The sequence below is a fragment of the Prionailurus bengalensis genome, chromosome B1 (assembly GCF_016509475.1).
Source record: "Prionailurus bengalensis isolate Pbe53 chromosome B1, Fcat_Pben_1.1_paternal_pri, whole genome shotgun sequence".
Taxonomy (NCBI): Eukaryota; Metazoa; Chordata; class Mammalia; order Carnivora; family Felidae; genus Prionailurus; species Prionailurus bengalensis.
In genome coordinates this window covers 201,687,577-201,706,103 of record NC_057344.1, presented here as the reverse complement: position 1 = coordinate 201,706,103, position 18,527 = coordinate 201,687,577, and the positions used below count along the sequence as shown (strand labels likewise).

General features: G+C 59.2%; 1 protein-coding gene across 4 annotated transcripts in view; it reads left to right on the top strand.

The window, feature by feature from the left end:
- PPP2R2C (protein phosphatase 2 regulatory subunit Bgamma) overlaps nt 1-9,037 on the top strand; it is a 137,845-nt gene extending 128,808 nt beyond the window's left edge. For all 4 annotated transcript variants that reach the window (XM_043573014.1, XM_043573016.1, XM_043573015.1 and 1 more), the window contains exon 9: nt 6,297-9,037. In XM_043573014.1, coding sequence (XP_043428949.1) covers nt 6,297-6,588 — 292 coding nt within the window. In that variant the 3' untranslated portion in view covers nt 6,589-9,037. The remainder of the gene's footprint in view (nt 1-6,296) is intronic.
- Nucleotides 9,038-18,527: the final 9,490 nt, after the last annotated feature.

Sequence of the window (18,527 nt, the reverse complement as noted above, 5' to 3'; positions counted from 1 at the left end):
CTCTGTCCCCCTCTCTGCCCCTCCTCCGCTTGCACTCTCTCTCTCTCCCCAAGATAGGTGAACGTTTGGGGGGGGGGGAAGAACCCCGCTGAGCCTCCAAGACCCACCTCAAATGCCACCTCCTCTGGGAAGCTCTCCTTGATCTGTTCTGCCTAGGACAAAGGGATTTGCGTCAACCGAGCGTCTTCCTGTTGCAGAAAGCAGACCAGCCTCAGCTTGTTCTGAGAGGTTCCAGGCAAGGCTTTCCCAGGGCTCAGGTGTACCTTGGGGCCATCTCTTTCCCTGTCCTCATCTCTGTGCCTCCCTGCTTCTCCTTACACACTAGCCTCATGCTCTGCTGCAACGCCCCGTGGCTGGCAGGATTGCGCTGCCATTGACCTCACAGCCCGCAACCCTCCCAGGGTGTGGGGTCTGATTGGCTTCGTTTGGGTTACATGCTCACTTTGGGAGCCAATCAGCAAGGACACGATTATTGCAAGCCATGATCAGCCGGCAGGGGGTGCATGGAGCCCTGTGCTTGGCAGCCCTTCGGCTGGCCGGAGGGGGGCAGAGAGCCCTGGGGACGGGAGCGGTCAGATCGGCATCCCCACGTGCAGAGGAGGAAAATGAGGCTAGCAGAGGTGAAGCGACGTGCCTAGACACAATCCAGGGCAGGGGCTGCCCTTTCCTCTGCTAAGGGAACCTTCTGGAATGTAAGAATGCAAGCAGTGGGCCTTTCTGTCCTGGAGTGCTTTGCAGGGTGCTGGGACCTGCTGTCCTGAGATGAAAGGGACCCTTCTCCTTGCAGGCAGGGAGGGGGCCCCCTCTCTGCCACGTGCCAGCCTGATTCTGCATCTTAACGGGAGGAAGATTAGCAGTTGGGCGGGGTTGCCAATGACTTTAGTGACCCCACTCTCCCTTCCCCTGGTGGATCCGAAGGACAGGCGGTTGCGTGACCGCACTCGCTGGTTAAGTGAGCAAAGCTGGGCTGCTGTCCCCTCTTCTCTGCCCTTGCTGGCCTGGAGGGAGGGGTGTGGCCTCTGGCAGGGCCTTTCCCTGAGAATCTTTCCTTTTGCTTCCTCAGTTTGGGTGTCCTGCCTCAGGCTTAGCCAGTGGGACTTCAGGCCAGGAGCATGATTAGAATCAAGGCATCTAGCATAATGGGGTGGGGGGGGGCGGGTTTCCCGGGCCCAGCACTGCTCTGTTTTACTGAGACTCCTGGTCCATGCTCCCCAGAAGCTGGGGTCCCTCGTTACCCCCATTTTATTGACATTAGGGGCAGAGCTAGAATTTGGAGCCAGGTGGGTGAGCCCGAGCACCTGCTCCCAATACCTGGGCTTGGGGCGCTCCTTTGCCTTGGAGGCCCAAGTAAAGCAGGTGGGGAGAGAAAGGTCTCTGTCCTCACTTCTTACGGGGAGGCCAGTGTCCCAGATCGCCCAGCGCCTGCCGCGGCCACGCCCAGTTCCTGACCCCAGGCTGAGCTCCCTGGCAGCTGCTCTGGGCCCAAGGAGGGGAGGCCTTGGCCCTGTAGAGATCCCAGAGTCCCCATCCAGCGTGGGTGTTGGAAACCACAGCTGCGCCCCGGCCCCAGGCTGCCGAGTGCAGGCTGGTGTGGGTCTCATGAGCCTCCCCAGTGGGTCTGCGGCCAACAGGTGATCCCTCTTCTCCGCAGGCTCTGGGAATGACTGCCTAATAGGGGCGGCCCCGTGCAGGGCGGGGGCCACAGGGTGAGGCCAGATGAGGGCAGGGGTGCCCCAGCTGCTCACCCGGGGGGAGGGAGAGAATCTTTTCTCTCTTGCTGCCATCTCAGCAGCGTCACCTGAGTCCCAGGGCTGGGCACGGGGGTGACGAGTAAAGAAGGGCGGAGGAAGGAGTGAAAGCAGGAAGCACCTTCTAAGTAAAGCTTGGGGCCATGGGCATCTGGCTCAGCGGCACTTCCTGCCTGTGCATGTCCTGGGGGCCTCCTGGCAGGTGGGGGCCCTCCCCCGGACCCAGCGCCTGACACCAATGGATACCGGCCGTGCGAGTGAAGCGGGGGGGGCGTCTGGCAGGGCCACAGGCGGGTCCCCCCCCTGGTCTGCTGAGCCGGACGGGCCTGATGGGCTGCTGTCCTGGGCCGGGAGGTGAGAGTTCATCCCAGCCGGTGACCCCCGAGGTCTGAGCATCCCCCTCTGCGGGGCACGTGGCAGAGCTTTGCCCCAACTGTTCGTGCAGGTGTCAGCCTGGGATCTGCAGGTTCCAGTCTTGGCATCCCCGAGGGCACAGGGCACCAGGAACACGGCAGAGATGGGACGCAGTGCCTGCCTAGGAGGACTCTGTGGTTTACGCTGCGTGGACTAAAGCAGAGCCCGGAGGGGGGCCCTGGGCAGGGGGAGAGAGGGTGGGGGCCCTGCAGGGGAGGGGGCCGGGGGTGGCCTCCCGGACGAGGTGCTCTCAAGTCTCAAGAAAGCGGTAGGAATTTGCCCGCGGAGCATGGCAAGGCATTGGGGCAGAGGGAACAGCATGGCCGAAAGCTCAGGAGAAAGAAAGAGCAACTGATGTGGCCACAGCTTAGCGAGTTAAGTCTCAGGTCAAAGTGTCCTTGGGCCTCCCTGGAGTGGGTGTCGTGGGAGAGTCTAGCATGGGGGATGGAGGGCTTAGGGACCGAAGCAGGAAGACCAGTGAGCGAGCCATCGCAGCCGTCCCTCTGGGCCAGAGGTGAGGGGGATGTGGGCGGTGAAGGTAGAGGGGACGGGCTCAAGTCAGGCCACCTACCTTCAGGTGACCAGAGGATGCACAGGAGCCGGGTCGTGTACACCCTCAGGGGCGGGCACGGGGGTTGGGGGTGCCCCATACACCACCCACCACGGCGGCCTGGAGCCTTAGAGCAAATGTCCCACCCTGTTCTAGAAAGCAAGAGATGGGGTGCAGAAACTCCCCGGAGCTGTCACCTCCCCGGCTGCGTGGGCCTCTGACTGTGAACAGGTCACGTTGTCCCTGAGTGTCTGCTCATTATTATAAGAGGTAGCCATGAGCCCTGTTCCCAGCAGCGCCCCTGCTCTCGGGCCTCGGGACTCTGGCACTGGGCCGCACGGCGGCCCCTCACGTCCCCCCAGCCTCGGCAGGTCACCCGGCCCCCATCTCCCGGCCCCCAGCTCTGTCTTCCAGCCACGTACACACGCTCCACGGGCTGAGCTGCCGGGAGCCGCCAGCACCTGGATGGACTCCAGTGGGCTCCCTGGGGCTTGATGTTGGGAGTGAGCCTTTCCCCCCGAGAACAACTCTGGGTCTCTGACTCTGTTGCCCACTTTCCTTCCCACGGCCTGGTCTCAGTTCCGAGTTGCAGGTTAAGAGGGACGGCATTTGGCTGCTGGCCTGGCCTCCTTCTGGAAGGTGGGAGTGAGAGGGCCTCTCCCAGCATGCACCTGCGACATGCCGTTTCTTTGTCTCAACAACAAAGGGATTTATTCACAGGGATGAAGGTTTGGGGGGCCGAGTTGTAGAACACAAGAGAATAGGGCCAGAGAATACTTTGGGATTCTCCACCCACCCTCCCCTCCCCTCCCCTCCCCTCCAGAGATTAGACAAACCTCCAGAGAAGCAGATCTGCTCCACTGGGCCCCACCCCCACGGCTCTGCCCCCACAGCCACAGAGAAGCCCCTCCGCCCACTGGGCTGTGTCCCAGGTCAAGTGCAGAGGGGTGGCTGGGCAAGGCCGCTTCGTGCATTTCTAGGACTTGGGAGGGTGGTTGTGAAGGGTTGTGACCCTTCCGCCGAATTCATTCATTCATTCACTCATTCACTCATTCGGCTTAGAGAGCATCTGCTGGGGGGAGGTACCTTCTGAACTTGCAGGTCTGGCCGTGAATAAGAGAGGGTTCCGGCCCTTCGTTCCCTACCATTTACGAAGCATTTACTGCCTTCTCTGCAGGCACCAGGGGGCTTGGCTTGGTCTGGTTCAGTCTGGCTGCTGCGGAGGGCCAGCATTCGCTCCCCCGATGAGGCCAAGCCAGGGCTTGGGACTCTGAGGCAAGACAGGCCTGCCCCAGGAGCCCCCACCCGGTGGTGGAGACAGAGGCAGCACAGAAGCTTGCTCAAGGTTATTGGAGCAGGTGCCTCAACACGCCAGCATGCCCTCTGGCTTCTGACCAGGTTTCACCAGTGGGGACACTGGGAGGGAAGCAGGGAGGGAGAGGGTGTTTGTCCCACCTCCCTCCCTGTCCTCTCAGTGGACTATGCCCCGGTCAGCCAGCCCCTCACACAGATCTGCCACTCTGTCTCTGTGTCTCTCACCTTTCCTCCTCTCACCCCTCAGGCCTGGGGGACGGTAACAAAATCTCCAAGTGTTCCAGCCCCGGGGGCACGGCACTTTCCCTGTGGTTCCCTTGGAACCTTCCAGAACATTTGTGCATAGCTCCTTTGTGGAGCTGGTCTCCAGTCACCCGGTTGGCCTGCACCCTCTGCCCTGTGCTGGGATCCAGGTGACCCCCGCCTGGCTCTGCCTGGACACCCCTGGAACGTGGCAGAAGAACCGCTTTATGGAGGTTTTCCGTGCTCCTTGTCCCCAAGCGCCCACCCACTGATCTCTGAACACAAGGTCGGACAAAGCGGTCTGGGCGTCGGGGGAGGGACACCAAATGCTAACTCGGCAGGTCGCGGGCTCTGGCGGGAAGCGTCGCCTCACGGGCGCAGGCCATCCCCGGGAACCGCATGTGCAGGGCGGGCAGGGGAGGCCCGGAAGCCGCTGTCAGTGGGAACACAAAGTACTTCCCTCAGAGGAACTCTTGGCCCGGACTTGCCAGGACCCAAGACTACAAGGCCCTTCCTGGAGAGGATCAGAACTCCGAGGGGCAGGGAGGCAGCGGGGCCTCCCCACCGCACGACCCCGCCCCTCCTTCTAGAAGGGACTGACCTTGAGAGATGGCCCACAGGCGAGGTAACTGTGACACCGAATCACAGCTGGTCCGTTCCGTGCAGGCCCCGGGAGGCCGGCTTCCCGGTCTCGGGTAGAGATGCTGAGGCTGGGGCCTCGGGTGCTACACTCTCCTGGTGTCGGTTTACCAGCCCACGTTCTCCCACGAGAAGGGGACACGTTACAGGAGATGTGTCACGTTCAGCCCGTGACTCAGCATCACCCGGGCCCCTGAGCCATGCCAGGAGCATCTGACCTCCCACAGCCCAGGTGCCTAATAAGAGAACCTCTCCTGGTCTGTCCAGGTGGACCTCGGCCTTGAACATTTCCTGCTCCCCTGCACTCTACTGTTCCCCTGACTTGGGGAAATGGAGACGTGGAAAGTGTGCACAACCCGTGTTCACCTAGGGGGCCGCGGGGCTCTGTCTCAGAGCAGTGAGTCCCCAAGAAACACGCTCAGCTTCCAAAGGGAAGACAGGAATCCCAGTCTGGATGCACCTCCCCTGAAGGACGCGGAAGGGGACCTTGTTTCCCAGAATCCCCTCCCTCCTCCCCGGTTATCTTGCCCCCCTCCCCCACCCCCGGCTGCTCCAGAGACTCTCCTGGGCCAAACCCCAAAACCCGCTCTGGAGGCCCAGGCCCCGATCGCTGGCCTTCCTGCCGCCTCTTAACACACAGACCACATGGCCTTTCTCCCAGGCCCCAGGCACCCCTTCTCCTTGGAGGGGGGAGGGAGAAGGAATGGATGGACAAGGGGCAAATTCCCTTTAGCAGGACAGGAAAGTCCGCGAACATCTGCACCTCATTTAGTCACCCAACTACTCAGAACAGGAAGGAGCTGGGTCCCTGCCGTGAAGGGCGCGTCGGGTCAGTTCAGGGGCCTTCCCTCTGCTGGTGCCTGGAGGTCTGGCCAGGCCTCTCCTGGACAAAGGGGAAAGTACGGGAGAAGTTTCTTTACGAGGTCTGGGGCGGAGCATGAAGGGGTCTCAGCCCCTGCCTTAGGGCCGCCTGGGTGGCTCACTCAGTTAAGCGTCCGACTTCAGCTCAGGTCATGATCTCACGGTTTGGGAGTTGGAGCCCCGCGTCGGGCTCTGTGCTGACAGCTCAGAGCCCGGAGCCTGCTTCGGATTCTGTGTCTCCCTCTCTCTCTGGCCCTCCCCTGTTCATGCTCTGTCTCTCTCTGTCTCAAAAATAGACATTAAAAAAAAAAAGTTTTTGTTTAAAAGGGTCTCAGCTCCTGGCCTTGGATTCTGCAGGCAGACGGTAGCTGAGGTGTGGGGGAGGACCAGAGCCCAAGGGGAAGGTGGGACCGGGGCGGGGGGCCCACCCCAGGGAGCGAGGTCCTGCAGCCCCCGGGGTGTGGCACGTTTCTTCCCCGTACCCTGCCCTCCCCCAACCCGCCTGATGCCTCTCCTTCTCCCGCCAGCGTCATCATGACCGGGGCCTACAACAACTTCTTCCGCATGTTTGACCGGAACACCAAACGCGACGTGACCCTGGAGGCCTCGAGGGAGAGCAGCAAGCCGCGGGCCGTGCTCAAGCCCAGGCGCGTGTGCGTGGGCGGCAAGCGCAGGCGGGACGACATCAGCGTGGACAGCCTGGACTTCACCAAGAAGATCCTGCACACGGCCTGGCACCCGGCCGAGAACATCATCGCCATCGCGGCCACCAACAACCTGTACATCTTCCAGGACAAGGTGAACTCTGAGATGCACTAGGTGTGTGCGGAGCCCCGTCGGGGACGCAGCCGTCTGGTGGCACGGCTGGGAGCGCGTCCCTCCCTCCCGGTCCCCAGGCCGGGCCGCCGCCGCTGGCCGCTGTCTGTTTGAAAACGGGAGGAAGGAGGGTTCACTGAAGCCACAGACCGTAACATGGACGTGACCGTCGCCTCGGGGATCAGGCCCTTCGTTCGTTAACCGCGTGCCGCCTGTCCCGCTGTTAGGACCTTGTCATTTCCAGGATCACTTTTCACTCCTTCCAGCAGCAACTCGCAGGGGACAGCAGGCACCCCGGGAGGGCCTCACGGGCCCCCCCCCCCATAGGGGCTTTGGGGACCAGACGACGGACTCAAACCAGCCAGCCAGGATTCTTTTGATTACAGACGGAGCAATTTCCACGGTCTCTGAGCTGAGGGTCATCCCTTTGCTTTTTGGATCGTGGATTCGTGCTGAGAACAGACAGGTGCGAGATCCACTTTTAGGTTCTTGCAGTGTCTTTCAGTCCCCCAGGTCTGGCGTTCCCAGACAGGAAAGGGGACAGCGAAAGCCACCCGTGCGTGTGTGCCTGTTCTCACCGTTGCCCCAGCCTTTGCTGAGCGTGGGCCGGGGGGGCCAGGCACGGCGTTCGGCCCTTCACGCGTACGGATCCAGTGCCCACTCTGCGGGGCTCTCCTGTCATGCTTCATGGTCATTGGGCCCCTCGAGGGAGCTCACGCGGCTCTGTCCATGACCCATTCGCTTCCTCCACAAACACCAGCCCCTCACAGAGTGCCAGATGCCAGGGATGAGAGGTGAGTAATTTATCAGCCCCACTCGACGCGTGAGGACGCTGAGGCCCCGAGAGAATGAACCAGTTTGTCCAACGCCCGTCCTGACCGAGTGGTGGAGTCAGGAATCCTGAGCCGGTCTTCACGCGCACCGGGCCCTCCCCAAGTCCACCACGCTCGCGGCTCGTGTTAAAGCAACGTTCTTGCCTGGAAGGTTCTGGAAACATAGCTTCATCTTGTGAAGCGGGACAGAGCAGATGGGCCATGACGAGGGTCTGGGGAGACCCGAGCTGCAGCACAGAGTATGGAGAAGGCCCCCGTGGTGCCAAGCTCTGTGTGGTGACTTCGGACCCCCGCCCTCTGTGGGGCACCTCGCCGCGCCCCCATCTGTACCCCAGCCCCTCGTTCAGGTGCACCGAGCTGCCTCCGAGGAGATTGCATGTTTTGACCATTTCAGGATACATCTTCTTTAACGACCTGGCCCGTGTCTCCATAGCACCTGCTCCTGCCCCATGGACGTGGAGACCAGCTCCGCCCACCCCACCCCGCCCACTTGTCCTCTGCACGGAATGACAGATGACGGGGAACCACTGGCTGGGCGTCCTGATTCACGAAACCGCGTGCAGAGGCCGAAGCCAACATTTTTTTACAGGGTGTAACCCAACCCAGGAAACAGACCCGAGGTTTTTCTCAGTGGATAGTGGTGTACTTTTCTGTGCATCAAAGCACAAAACGCATGTGCATTCACTTCTGGCCATATGATATTTACACAAGGAAATGGGTCCATTGTTCCTGTTTTGTTTTGGTTTTTTTTGTTTTTTTTTTCTTAAATCAACATGAATGAAGAATGTTTGTTTGTATATCACTGTAAAATCCAGGTGACCTGGACAGTATTATATGTACATATCTATTCTAATTGAAATTAATCACTGGATTGGATTCCTCTTTTCCCCCCTTTGTAAAGAGGTTCAAGAATGTGGTAAATTGTATAGAAATCTTGTCGAAGCCAAAATCCAGCTCTGAGGGCCTTACACAATTACACGGATATTTGGCACAATCCCCTTCCCTTTGTGATTCGGATGCTGAGGGGAGACTTGAACTGCAGCGAGGACTTACTGTCAGAGCGTAGATTTCACACTTACCCGTCTACACAGTACAACTCTTATATTGCATTCAAAAGGAGGTCTTAATACAGTTCCTGGTTCCTTCTGTGTGAAGCTTTGGATAGCAAACCAAAAAAGGAAAAGGAAGAAAGATCCTAGAGGAAAAGCATGCCTTCAGATCCCTGGGAAATCGTGATGTCCAAAGCAGGTTACGAACAACGACACGTGTTGTGGGGGAGGGGCAGGACTAGCCGCGGCAGACAGACGGGCCAGTAACATAGTCACAAACTCGGCTGCTTCCTCTGTTTAAATTTTCTGCTCTTCTTAAATGTATGGGCATTCACCTAGTCCTTGTGAAGTTGTTGGGTGGTTTTTGTTTTTACTCGAATACTCTGAGGACTGAAGTCTTGGTTGGCGTTGGACGTGTGGTAGGTAGACAGACCTGATCACTTTGGATTCTGTAACTCATGGGTGCATTCTGGTTTCATTCGGTATCTCGGATTATCCGACTGTTGAATAAAATTATAAATATGTTAATACCAGCCTTTTCCAATAAAATAACAAACGTTACATCGAAAATGGGACTCGGAGTGCTGGTGGTTTCTAGTGAGGCCAACCCCCGGGGGGGTGGGTGCCATCAGGAGGCAATATGGCGGACGGGAAAGGCTGGATCACGTCAAAGCTTTGCTATCTCTCTCTCTCTCTTTTTTTTTTTTTTTTTAATTTTTTAAATATTCATTATTGAGAGACAGAGAGCCAGAGCATGAGTATGGGAGGGGAGCCTAGGAGGAGAGCGACCACAAGCCAGCTGGTTCGTTCTGGAAGCCAGGGTGGCCCAGCCTGGTGTGCCGCGGTGGCTGAGAAAAGCCAGAAGATGTGTGAGGACGCCCCCCCCCCGCCCCCCCCCCCCCGCCGTGGTTTCCCCCCGCACCCCTCCTGGGGGCCAGGCCCCTCCTTTCCACCTTCCAGAGGGCATTTTATACTTCAGACTCAGCAAGAGGAAGGCAGGTGCTGTTCTAGTGGGTCCTGCTGGCGGGGCTTTCATTGGCTGAGCTCTTTGTCAACCACACGGGCCCTGGGCAGAGCTTAAAGGAGAAAGCTGCTCCCAGGCTGTGCGGCCTTGGACCCGGGCCGACCTCTCTGAACCACCTGGGTAACTAGAGGGCAGGGCCGGTCCTTCTCAGTGCTGTTGGGACGACTGATGAGATACACAAAAGACTTAACAGATCCTGTGGTACCGCTGTCCCGGGACGGCCCCGTACTGTCTTGATTCCGGGCGTTACCTTGTCTGACCTGCCTTTCGGCTTCATGTCAGCCCTTTCGCAGGGGAAGGGGGGGGGGTACTTCTGCCTTACCCATTTCACATACGGAGAAACTGGGGCTCGGAGAGAGGAGGGGGTTTAGCCTGCGCCCAAATTTGTAGAAACACCAAGCGGTGACGTCTGGATTCAGACTCTGATGGCGAGTGGCACATGGTCAGGGACATCGCGGCCTCAGCCCCACCCCGTCCAGCTTCAGCCAGCACTGACTGCGCACCAGCTCGGGACTGTGGCCGTGTGACCTTGAGATGACAGGTTATCCCCAGCCATCAGGCAGACCGATCTGTCACGTGAGTCCTTGTCAGCAGAGAACCTCAGAGGGAGAGACCAGGAAGAGGGGGTCAGGTGTGGCAGGAGGGTCCCGTCTGCCATCGCTGGGTGTGGAGATGGGGGAGGGGACGGGCCTCAGGCCCGAGAACGTGGGCGCCTCCAGAGGCTGGCAAGGGCCAGAGTTGATTCGGCAGGACACAGCCTTGCTGACACCTTGCTGATGGCCTGAGGGGTGGTTTATTCCTCACTGACTCCCGGAACCACTCTGAAGAGCTGGTCTTTACCGTCTTGATCTCCCAGAGGAGTTATCTGGGGCCCAGGAGATTCAGGGCACGTGCCCAAGGCCCACCGCCCATATGGTAATGACCACATGGACCCCAGCTCTGTGCCAGGGACTGTGGCCAGCCCATTGCGTTTATTTCAGCCACAGTAAACCCCCGTGGCAGGTACTCTTGCTGCTTCTGTTCTAGAGATGAGGGACTCCAGGCTCAGAGAGGTTAGGGAACTTGCCCAGGACCACACAGTAAAGGCAGAGCTAGAACCCAGCTCTCTGAAACGTCTGTCCTGTGCAGTCGTAGGTTCCGGAGCTGGCATCTGACCTCATTCTGTCTTGACCTCAGCGCCCTGTTCTTCTGGCATCGACACCCCTGAGGCAAAGGGGGGTCGGCTGCGTGCAGCCTGCAAAATCTGGAGAAAGCTTTGTGATTTCTACCGGCACTGGATTCCTTCTTTACACGCTACCCGAAGGTGCTGGGTGGTAACTTCTGCTACTCTTCGCTGAAAAGGAGCGTTGTTGCTGAAATTCATGCAGCCTCCACGTTTGAACCTAAACATAAAGCCTTTCAGGTTGGCAAATGCCTGGAGAAAGCTTGTCCGGGGGTCAGAGCCGCTGTAAGAGCCGGGGGTGGGCGGTCTGGGTGGAGAATCTCACCGCGGTCAGGGGACGGACGTGCACTTCCTGCTTATCTCCCCCAGTCAGTCCTGAGAGGGACCCGTGAGGAAGTAAGGCTCAGGAGTCTGACAAACCCCAAGTCACGGAAACGGTGGCTGGTGGATCGGAGATCTGGGTGGTGCTCAGACCCCTCGTCAAGCAGGGCAGCAGGGAGTCTCTGACCAGGAGAGCAAGTGATCTTGGCAGGAGTGTGGGGTTGATGAGCGTACCAGGGGCCAGCGTAGGTGACACCACAGCCACTTTCAATGTAGCTTCACTCTGGGCTGACTTGGGACGTTGCTGCGGCCCCATGGGCAGAAAAACCGCACTTGCCTTAAGCTTCATGAAAGTAAACTGAGTCAGGAGTGATCAAAACACCTAGAAAAATATGATTGATTCAAATAAAGGGAAAATGGGGCCACCCTCCTTGGCCGACGACATTCAAGGGCACCTGGGGACTTCTAAAGGGGTTGGGGGAAAGATTCTGGGAGAGATGGGGCTGCTGGCCTGGGGATGGGCTGAGGGCACAGCTACAAGAGACCCGGGTTTAATCTCAGGCTTGTCGCTGATCAGCATTGAGATTGTATCTGTCCTCTACTGCCAGTTAACAAATGGTCCCCCAATGTAGCAGTTTGAAACAACCGCATCTGTTACCTCATACAGTTTCTGAGAGTTGGGAACCGGGCGTAGACGAGCTGGGTGTTTCTGGCTCAGGGCGCCATACGTGGCCGTCATCTCTGAAGGACTGCCTGGGGTGCAGGTTCTGTGTCCAGGCTCGCTTACGTGGCTTGAGGCTTTGGTTCCTTGCCACACGAGCATCTCCCTGGGGCTGTGTGCAGCACGGAGTTCTCACCGAGTAGCTGATCTGAGAGAGAGGGCACCCAAGCCGAAAGCCAGTCTTTCTGTAAACTAATCTCACACGTGCCATGTTTTATTGGTCACATAGCCCGATCTTGGCACCCTGGGACAAGAAGGCGTGGGAGGTGGTGGGGGTCACTGGGGGCCATCTGGACGCTGGCTACCACAGGGATCCCAGCAAGCCTCTGCATGTCTCTGAGCCTAGGGTTCAATTATAAAGTGGTGGCAATTGATGAGGGAGCACGGGACAAGCTGAGGGCACAATACAGGCTCACAGCACCATCCCGCCACCCTCTCTCACTGCCCCCCCCCCACAGTGAAACATGTGTGATATTCCTCAGACACTTGTGGCTCCCCAAGAACACAGGAAAGGGGTTTAAGTGCTTGCCGTGATGATGTGGGAAACTAAGGCAAATGAAAACTCAAACTCCCTTCCTGCCCACAGCCCATTGGCCAGTCCTTAAAACCAGCCGAGTGACCTCCCTCTGGGAGCTCAGATGGCACTTGGCTGGGGGCAAAAGGGAGTCTTGGCTTAACATTATCCTGACTCCCCCCCAGGAACCTGTGCGTCGACTTCATATAAAAATTCCTTTCGAAACTTTATCTCAACTCCCCCAAGATATACGCTGGCGATCATAGTCCAAGCTTCTGGCCCCTGATACACATCTGAAGGGTCTCAGGAGGGAGGTTTTACTAAACGGTAATAAATGGTGTTTTCCTATCAACAGCCGGCCCCTCAAGGTCCCGGAAACCTCGCTTCCAAAATTCCTTAGAGACTTACTCTATCCCTGACCCCCTCCCGACCCGAAGGTATCTGATCAGTCACCCGTCACGACCCCAGGGTAGCTCTTCCTGCCCACGGGTCCCGTCCCCGGGCTTTCATAAAATCACCTTTTTGCACCAAAGACGTCTTCGAGAGTTCTTTCTTGGCCATCGGCCCTGGACCACCCCACCGTCACCCCCAAACTTCATCAACGATAACACCGATCACCTAAGGTGTTTTGGAGAGACACCTAAGGTGTTTTGTGCTGACATCCACAAGGCCACAGTCACAGCATCTGACAGGTGCCAAGTGTTCATAGAGACCTAGTCAGCTGTCTCCCACTTGCTCTGGGCCCCAGTGCCCTCCTCTGGTGGGCTGACATTCTTGGGGGCTCTTCCGGCTCTGTGGAGATTGGCAGGGGATGAGTTGACCCCGTCTCCTCTGGTCTTGCCCGGCTTGGCTCCTGGTCTCCCGGTGGCTCTCAGCCTCAGGTGTGTGTTAGCCTCGCCTGGGAGCTCTCCCAAAACCCGTGGCCCAGCCCTCAGCATCTCAGGCTGGGATTCGGCCTAGGAACTTTTTAAAGCTCATCAGATGACTCCACTGTCTAAAGAGACAGGTTATTCTGTGAATGACATAGGGAAACAGTCTTTCTGCAGAACTGTTTGCAGGAAAAGCAAATGATCTATAGATTTACTTGGAGGAAAGCTAAAAACAGCGTGTGGGTCCATTTGTTTTCACCACTTTGGGCAAGGAAGACCCGGTCACCCGTCTTTTTTTTGCTTTGTTTCACCCAGACTACGTTTCAGAGCCCCCTGCAAAAGTTAACCAGTTGAGAAAAACTTTAACAAAGGCTTACCAGCTTCGAGAGTGGTATCCTAGCAACGGAAAAGCTTTTAGAGCTCGAAATAATTGCCCAAGTCGTGAGTGATTCATTTCAACCAGCCATGTCCTTTTTTATTAAAAAACACACACACACACACACAAAAACAAAGCCCCCATTATCTCTACCTGGAGACTGTTAGCATTTTGCACAGGGGCCCACGCAGTCAGATGACAGGATGAATTTCACGGAGGGACTGAAAATCTGCAAAAGGCAGCAGCTGTCTTAGGACAGAAATAACAATGAAAATGGAATGGAATCCATTAGCAAAATTATGCCCTCCCCCCCAAAAAAATCTAAACGTGAAAAATACATGTGAATGTTTGGAGCAGTGAACGAGTCATGTAATTCACCTGCAAAGCCGATGACCATCTCATTCGTCAATGGGCCGAATAAGTTCACCTGGGAAGGATGCCCATTTCTCTCGGCAAATCTACTTGATCATTCACGCATTCCCTCAGCAGACGTGTTCTGAGCATCTGCTATGTGAGCGGTGCTGATGCACGTGGCTCTGAGCTGGGACGCTGGACCCCAGCCGCTGGGACTCAAATCTTGGCATTGGAGGTGGCCGGAGGTCTTGGGGATGTTACCCACCCGTGCTGCCCTCCAGTTTTCTCATCTGCAAAGCGTGGAGAATGACAGTACCCACCTCAGTGGTGCAGGTCAAACAAGAAAATCTCTGCGTAAGTGGTCAGCGTGTCACCTGAGCTCCCGGGGAGCCCGTTAATGACAGTCCCTCTCACTGTGACCGAACGTTCCACGAAGCCCCGCTGAATGCTGCACCTGGCCCCAGCCATCCTGGGGACATGGGGACAGTCTGTGCCTGTGCTGAGAATGAGGAGGGCAGCAGGGGCTGCCTGCAGGAAGGAGGAGGGAGCAGGGGTGGGGTGGAAAGGACAGGGTGGGGGCTTAGCTGCAGCCTGGAGCCACCTGCTGACCAACAGCGCCAACACCAAGCAGGCTGGTCTCCGGGGCCGAGTGCATCCCTGGGCCCCTCGCACTGCTGGCCAGTGTCTGGATTCCCTGCCGCCGTGCAGGGTGGGAGCACCGCTCCCACTGCACCAGCAGCCTCCCCCCTTCTGCTGGTAACTGGGCTCTGTGCTGGGCAGGGAAATCCCTGCTCCCGGTGAGCGCAGGGTGACTGGAAGCATGGAGTGCCCTGCCCCTCGGGTCCTGGGGTTGCCGTGTGGCCCCTGACCCTCGAGAGCCAGGAGAAGAATGGCATGTGAGCCCCATGCGAGTCCGTGTGAATGACTGTGGGGTTCCTGCTTCTGACATAACAGCCTACACTAGCCTGGTGGTTTCGCTCTGCCAGGCTGGCAAGAGGAGGCAGAAGCAGGATGCGTGCCTCTGTCCCTAAGGCCGCCGCCTGGAAGGTGCCCGTGTTCCCTGCCACCCCGGCCGGAAGTTAGGCACACGGCTGGGAAATGTGGTTTTTCTTGACCAGCTACAGGCCCGGCTCAGAGTCAGGCTCTCCTGCCACGGAGGGCACTTGGGGCGACAGAGCAGCACGTCTGTGTCTGTCGCCGCAGAGAAATGGGCTGCGACTCGTTCTTTCCAGCGCTTGTTCCCAACCCGCTCCCAGAGGGGCCCCCCGGAGCCGGCCAGAGGCCACCGCCATTCCTGTGACTTGCCACCAAACAGTCCCTAGAGGATAAGGACACCTGTGCGCAGTGTGACTGTCACCAGGTAACACGGGCCCGTTTCCTGTGTGGTGGCGCGAGCTAAGGGGTGACTGTCCCACGGTAACGAACAACGGCGACTTTCTGAAGGTGCTGACGGTGGCCAAGAGCCGGCAGATCCAGAGGGGAGTGGGGGGAGGGGCAGCCGGCGGGTCCTGGGTGCGAGTCCAGCCCGCGGGCAGGTGCAGGTGAGGCCCCAGGGAGAGGCCGGGACACTTCCCAGGAGGAGCAGGGTCCTGACCCACAGCCTGGCTGCAGCTACCGAGCTGTGCGCCTCTGCATGGCTGACTGGGGAGGCAGGGGGGCTGGTAAAAGGGGAAAAAACCCCACTTTCAGAGATAAGCAGTGAGCGGGAGGCACCTGGGGGGCAGTCAGCAGGGCAGTGGGTGCCGGGCCCTGGGGACTCGAGCCTTGTCACTGGCCCACATCCCACACCCTGTCACCCCTGCGTGGGTGCACCGGTCACCATCAAAGAGCCTGGGCGTGTTTTCGTCAGCCGGCAAGGGGGTGCTGGGGAGGCCAGGCCACGGGACCGGCACCACGTGGGAGGGCTCCCTCCAGGGACAGCGTGGTGGAGGCAGCTGGGGAGTGAAAAGCGGGGCGAGTACCCGGGCGCTGGGTTCAAGGAGAAGCAGATCGGGACACCAGCGGGGGCCTGAGCAGGGCCTGTGGGGCGAGGAGTCAGGATGAAGGCCCCCAGGTTCCCCTTCCGCAGGTCCCGGCTGCGGGCGGGGGGGCGGGCGGGCGGGCAACGCTGAGCAGGGGGGCTGGTGATGAGGCCGCACAGGTAACGCGGCGATGCGGGGATCGGGGAGGCGGGGGCCGCAGGGCCAGCGGAATGCGGACGGCGGGGCTCACCCGGGGGCCGGGCCCCGCCGCCACCCAAGTACTTGGGGTGTTGACACGTGCCTCCACCTCCAAGCCGGATAAGAGGGCAAGTTGCGCAGAAAGAGAAACTGGACCGTGGAAGCACCTTGAGGGTCCTGGGAGGAGGGGAGCGCGCCCCGGCCCTCTGCCCACTTCCTGCCACACACCGGCACGTTTGTCCCTGCCGCTCAGGGGCACCTGCCTCTGTTGGTGCGACACCCGGAGGCACGGCGAGACCCCACCCCCGGTGCTCCCAGAGCCCTGGAGGATGCACCCAGCGGGTGCTCGGACACAGCGCTGACCGATGGCGGGCTGCCCCCCGTTCTTTCCCCGCGGGCCCGAGGGACGGCCCCCAAGCCCCAGCAAAATGTGGTTTCTTGGTGGCCCGGGAGCAAGAGCAGGACGTGGTTTCCATCACAGCTCTGCTCCCCTCCTGGCCGAGTGACGCTGGGCAAGTCCCACCCCGCGAACCTGATCAATTCTCAGACGCGAAATGGGGGGCGAGGCGGGGAGGGGTTGCTGCGCGGGACCTGTGGGTGTCGCCCGAATCACTTCACGTGAACACGGTGCCAGAGCCACGGCCCAGCTCTGTTTTGGGGGACCCTTTGCCCCCCGGCCGCCTGAGCTCAGCAAACCCCTGCGTGAGCCTCACACCCGGTCCTGGGCCGGGCGGGCGGCGACCTGTTTATCAACAGGAAAAGCAGGGCGGCAAGCACCTCAGGAAGCCTCGGGACCGGGCGGGCCAAGGGCGTTCCGATGTATATGGCTCCTTGGAGGCAGTCCAACGAGGCAGTGTCTCGAACCAAATAGCTCAGAGCCAGCCAGGTGGACGGAGGCCGAGGACGGCCTCTCCGTGTCTTACTGGGGCCCCGGCTTCGGAGCCAAGAGGGCCTCCCAGCTGCTTGTAGGACAGCAGTGCCATCCCAACCTGGCCTCTGGGCCTGAGGCTGTATCTTCTGGGACCCCTGGCATCCTGGACCACACCCGAGGCCTTCCAGTGGGTGCCCTGAGTGATGAATCGGCCTCTGACCTCCCCAGCCCAGTCCCTCCCCTGGCTGTCAGAATGGGGCACCCCCCGCCCCGTGCTCCCGGAGGCCTTCTGGCCCCCATCCTACCTCGGGCTGGACGTGCCTCCCTCCCTGGGCTCCCACAGCTTCCCGTGTCTGGTGGCAGGAGGGCCCTTCTGACCCAATCAGGGCCACTCACATCCGCTCTACGTGACTTTCCTGGGGGTAGGACCCGGGTTTGACTCCAGCTGTGGAGTTACAGCATCTGCTCAACATCACGGTGCAATAAATATTTGCTCGTGGGTGGCAAGAAGTGCGTTCGAGGCTCATTAGTTAAGTTAAATAAGGAATGTTTTAGGTACCGGCTGAACTTTCCTGGACGTGCAGCCCTGAGGAATTGGGAGGCGAGGTGCCCAGGGGGCAGGGCTGCAGGCAGGTCAATAACCCACAGTTATTTTCATAAAGTTCACGTTTCAGAAAAGCTAGAAGGGGCCTTACAAGTCGTGCGGTGAGGGTCTAAAGGCACAGACCTGGGCACTGAACTTGCCCAAGGCCACAGCTGGGAGGCACAGACGTGGGATTCACACCAGGCTGTGGGCTCTCACCTGCCGGGTATATTGCACCTGAACTTACAAATAACACACTCTTCACTTGATAGATTGGAGTTGTGCACAGCATTTAAGCTTAAAAAGGGTTTCGTTGCGAAGTCTGACCTAGCCCCGACTTTTCCATTCTGCAGATCGGGGCACAGGCCTGGGGACAGGGGTGTGGGTGGCCGGTCACAGAGGGGTCCGTGATGGGGGCAGGGGAACTGGGGTCCGATACCCAGTCTGAGGTAATCCCCACGAGCTATCACCACTCCCTGCAACAAGCAGGGGACTCTGCTGGGGGCCGAGCGGCAGCGTGGTGGCCCAGGGGACAGATCTCCGCACAACCCTGCCAGGATGCAGTGCGACCTCCTCACTGAATCTGTTTTCTCCTCTGGGCGGCAGGGCTGTCCCTGTACCTCCCAGTCCGAGTGCAAGGATCATATGACGTCGTCTGCGTGCCCCCCTCTCTGGACCGCCAGCGGTGAGCCTGGGAGGCAAAGTCAAACCGTGAATGCACTTTGTGGCCTCCCGACACTGCGGGGCCAGAGAGGGGGACGGGCTGACTTTCACCTCTCCTCACTGCCCCCGGAAGAAACCCAGGAGCAAACCCAGCGCAGAGGGATGCGGCCTGGGGAGCACTTTCCAATGCATGGGATTTCAGGAGGACCCACGGACAAAGCAGGATGAGCCAAGGGTGCAGGGACACAGCTGCCACCTGCCATGGCGACAGGAGCCACGTCCACGGAAAACGGAGGCAGCCGCACCCTGGACGGTCGGTGCAAGGTCTCCGAACCACAGAAAGAATGTAGGAAGGACTCCACGTTTCCCGACCTCTGCAAAGATGTGGACCCACTGCTCCCCGGGCGTCTGCACACTGGGGAGGAGCGGGGTGCCGGCTTTGT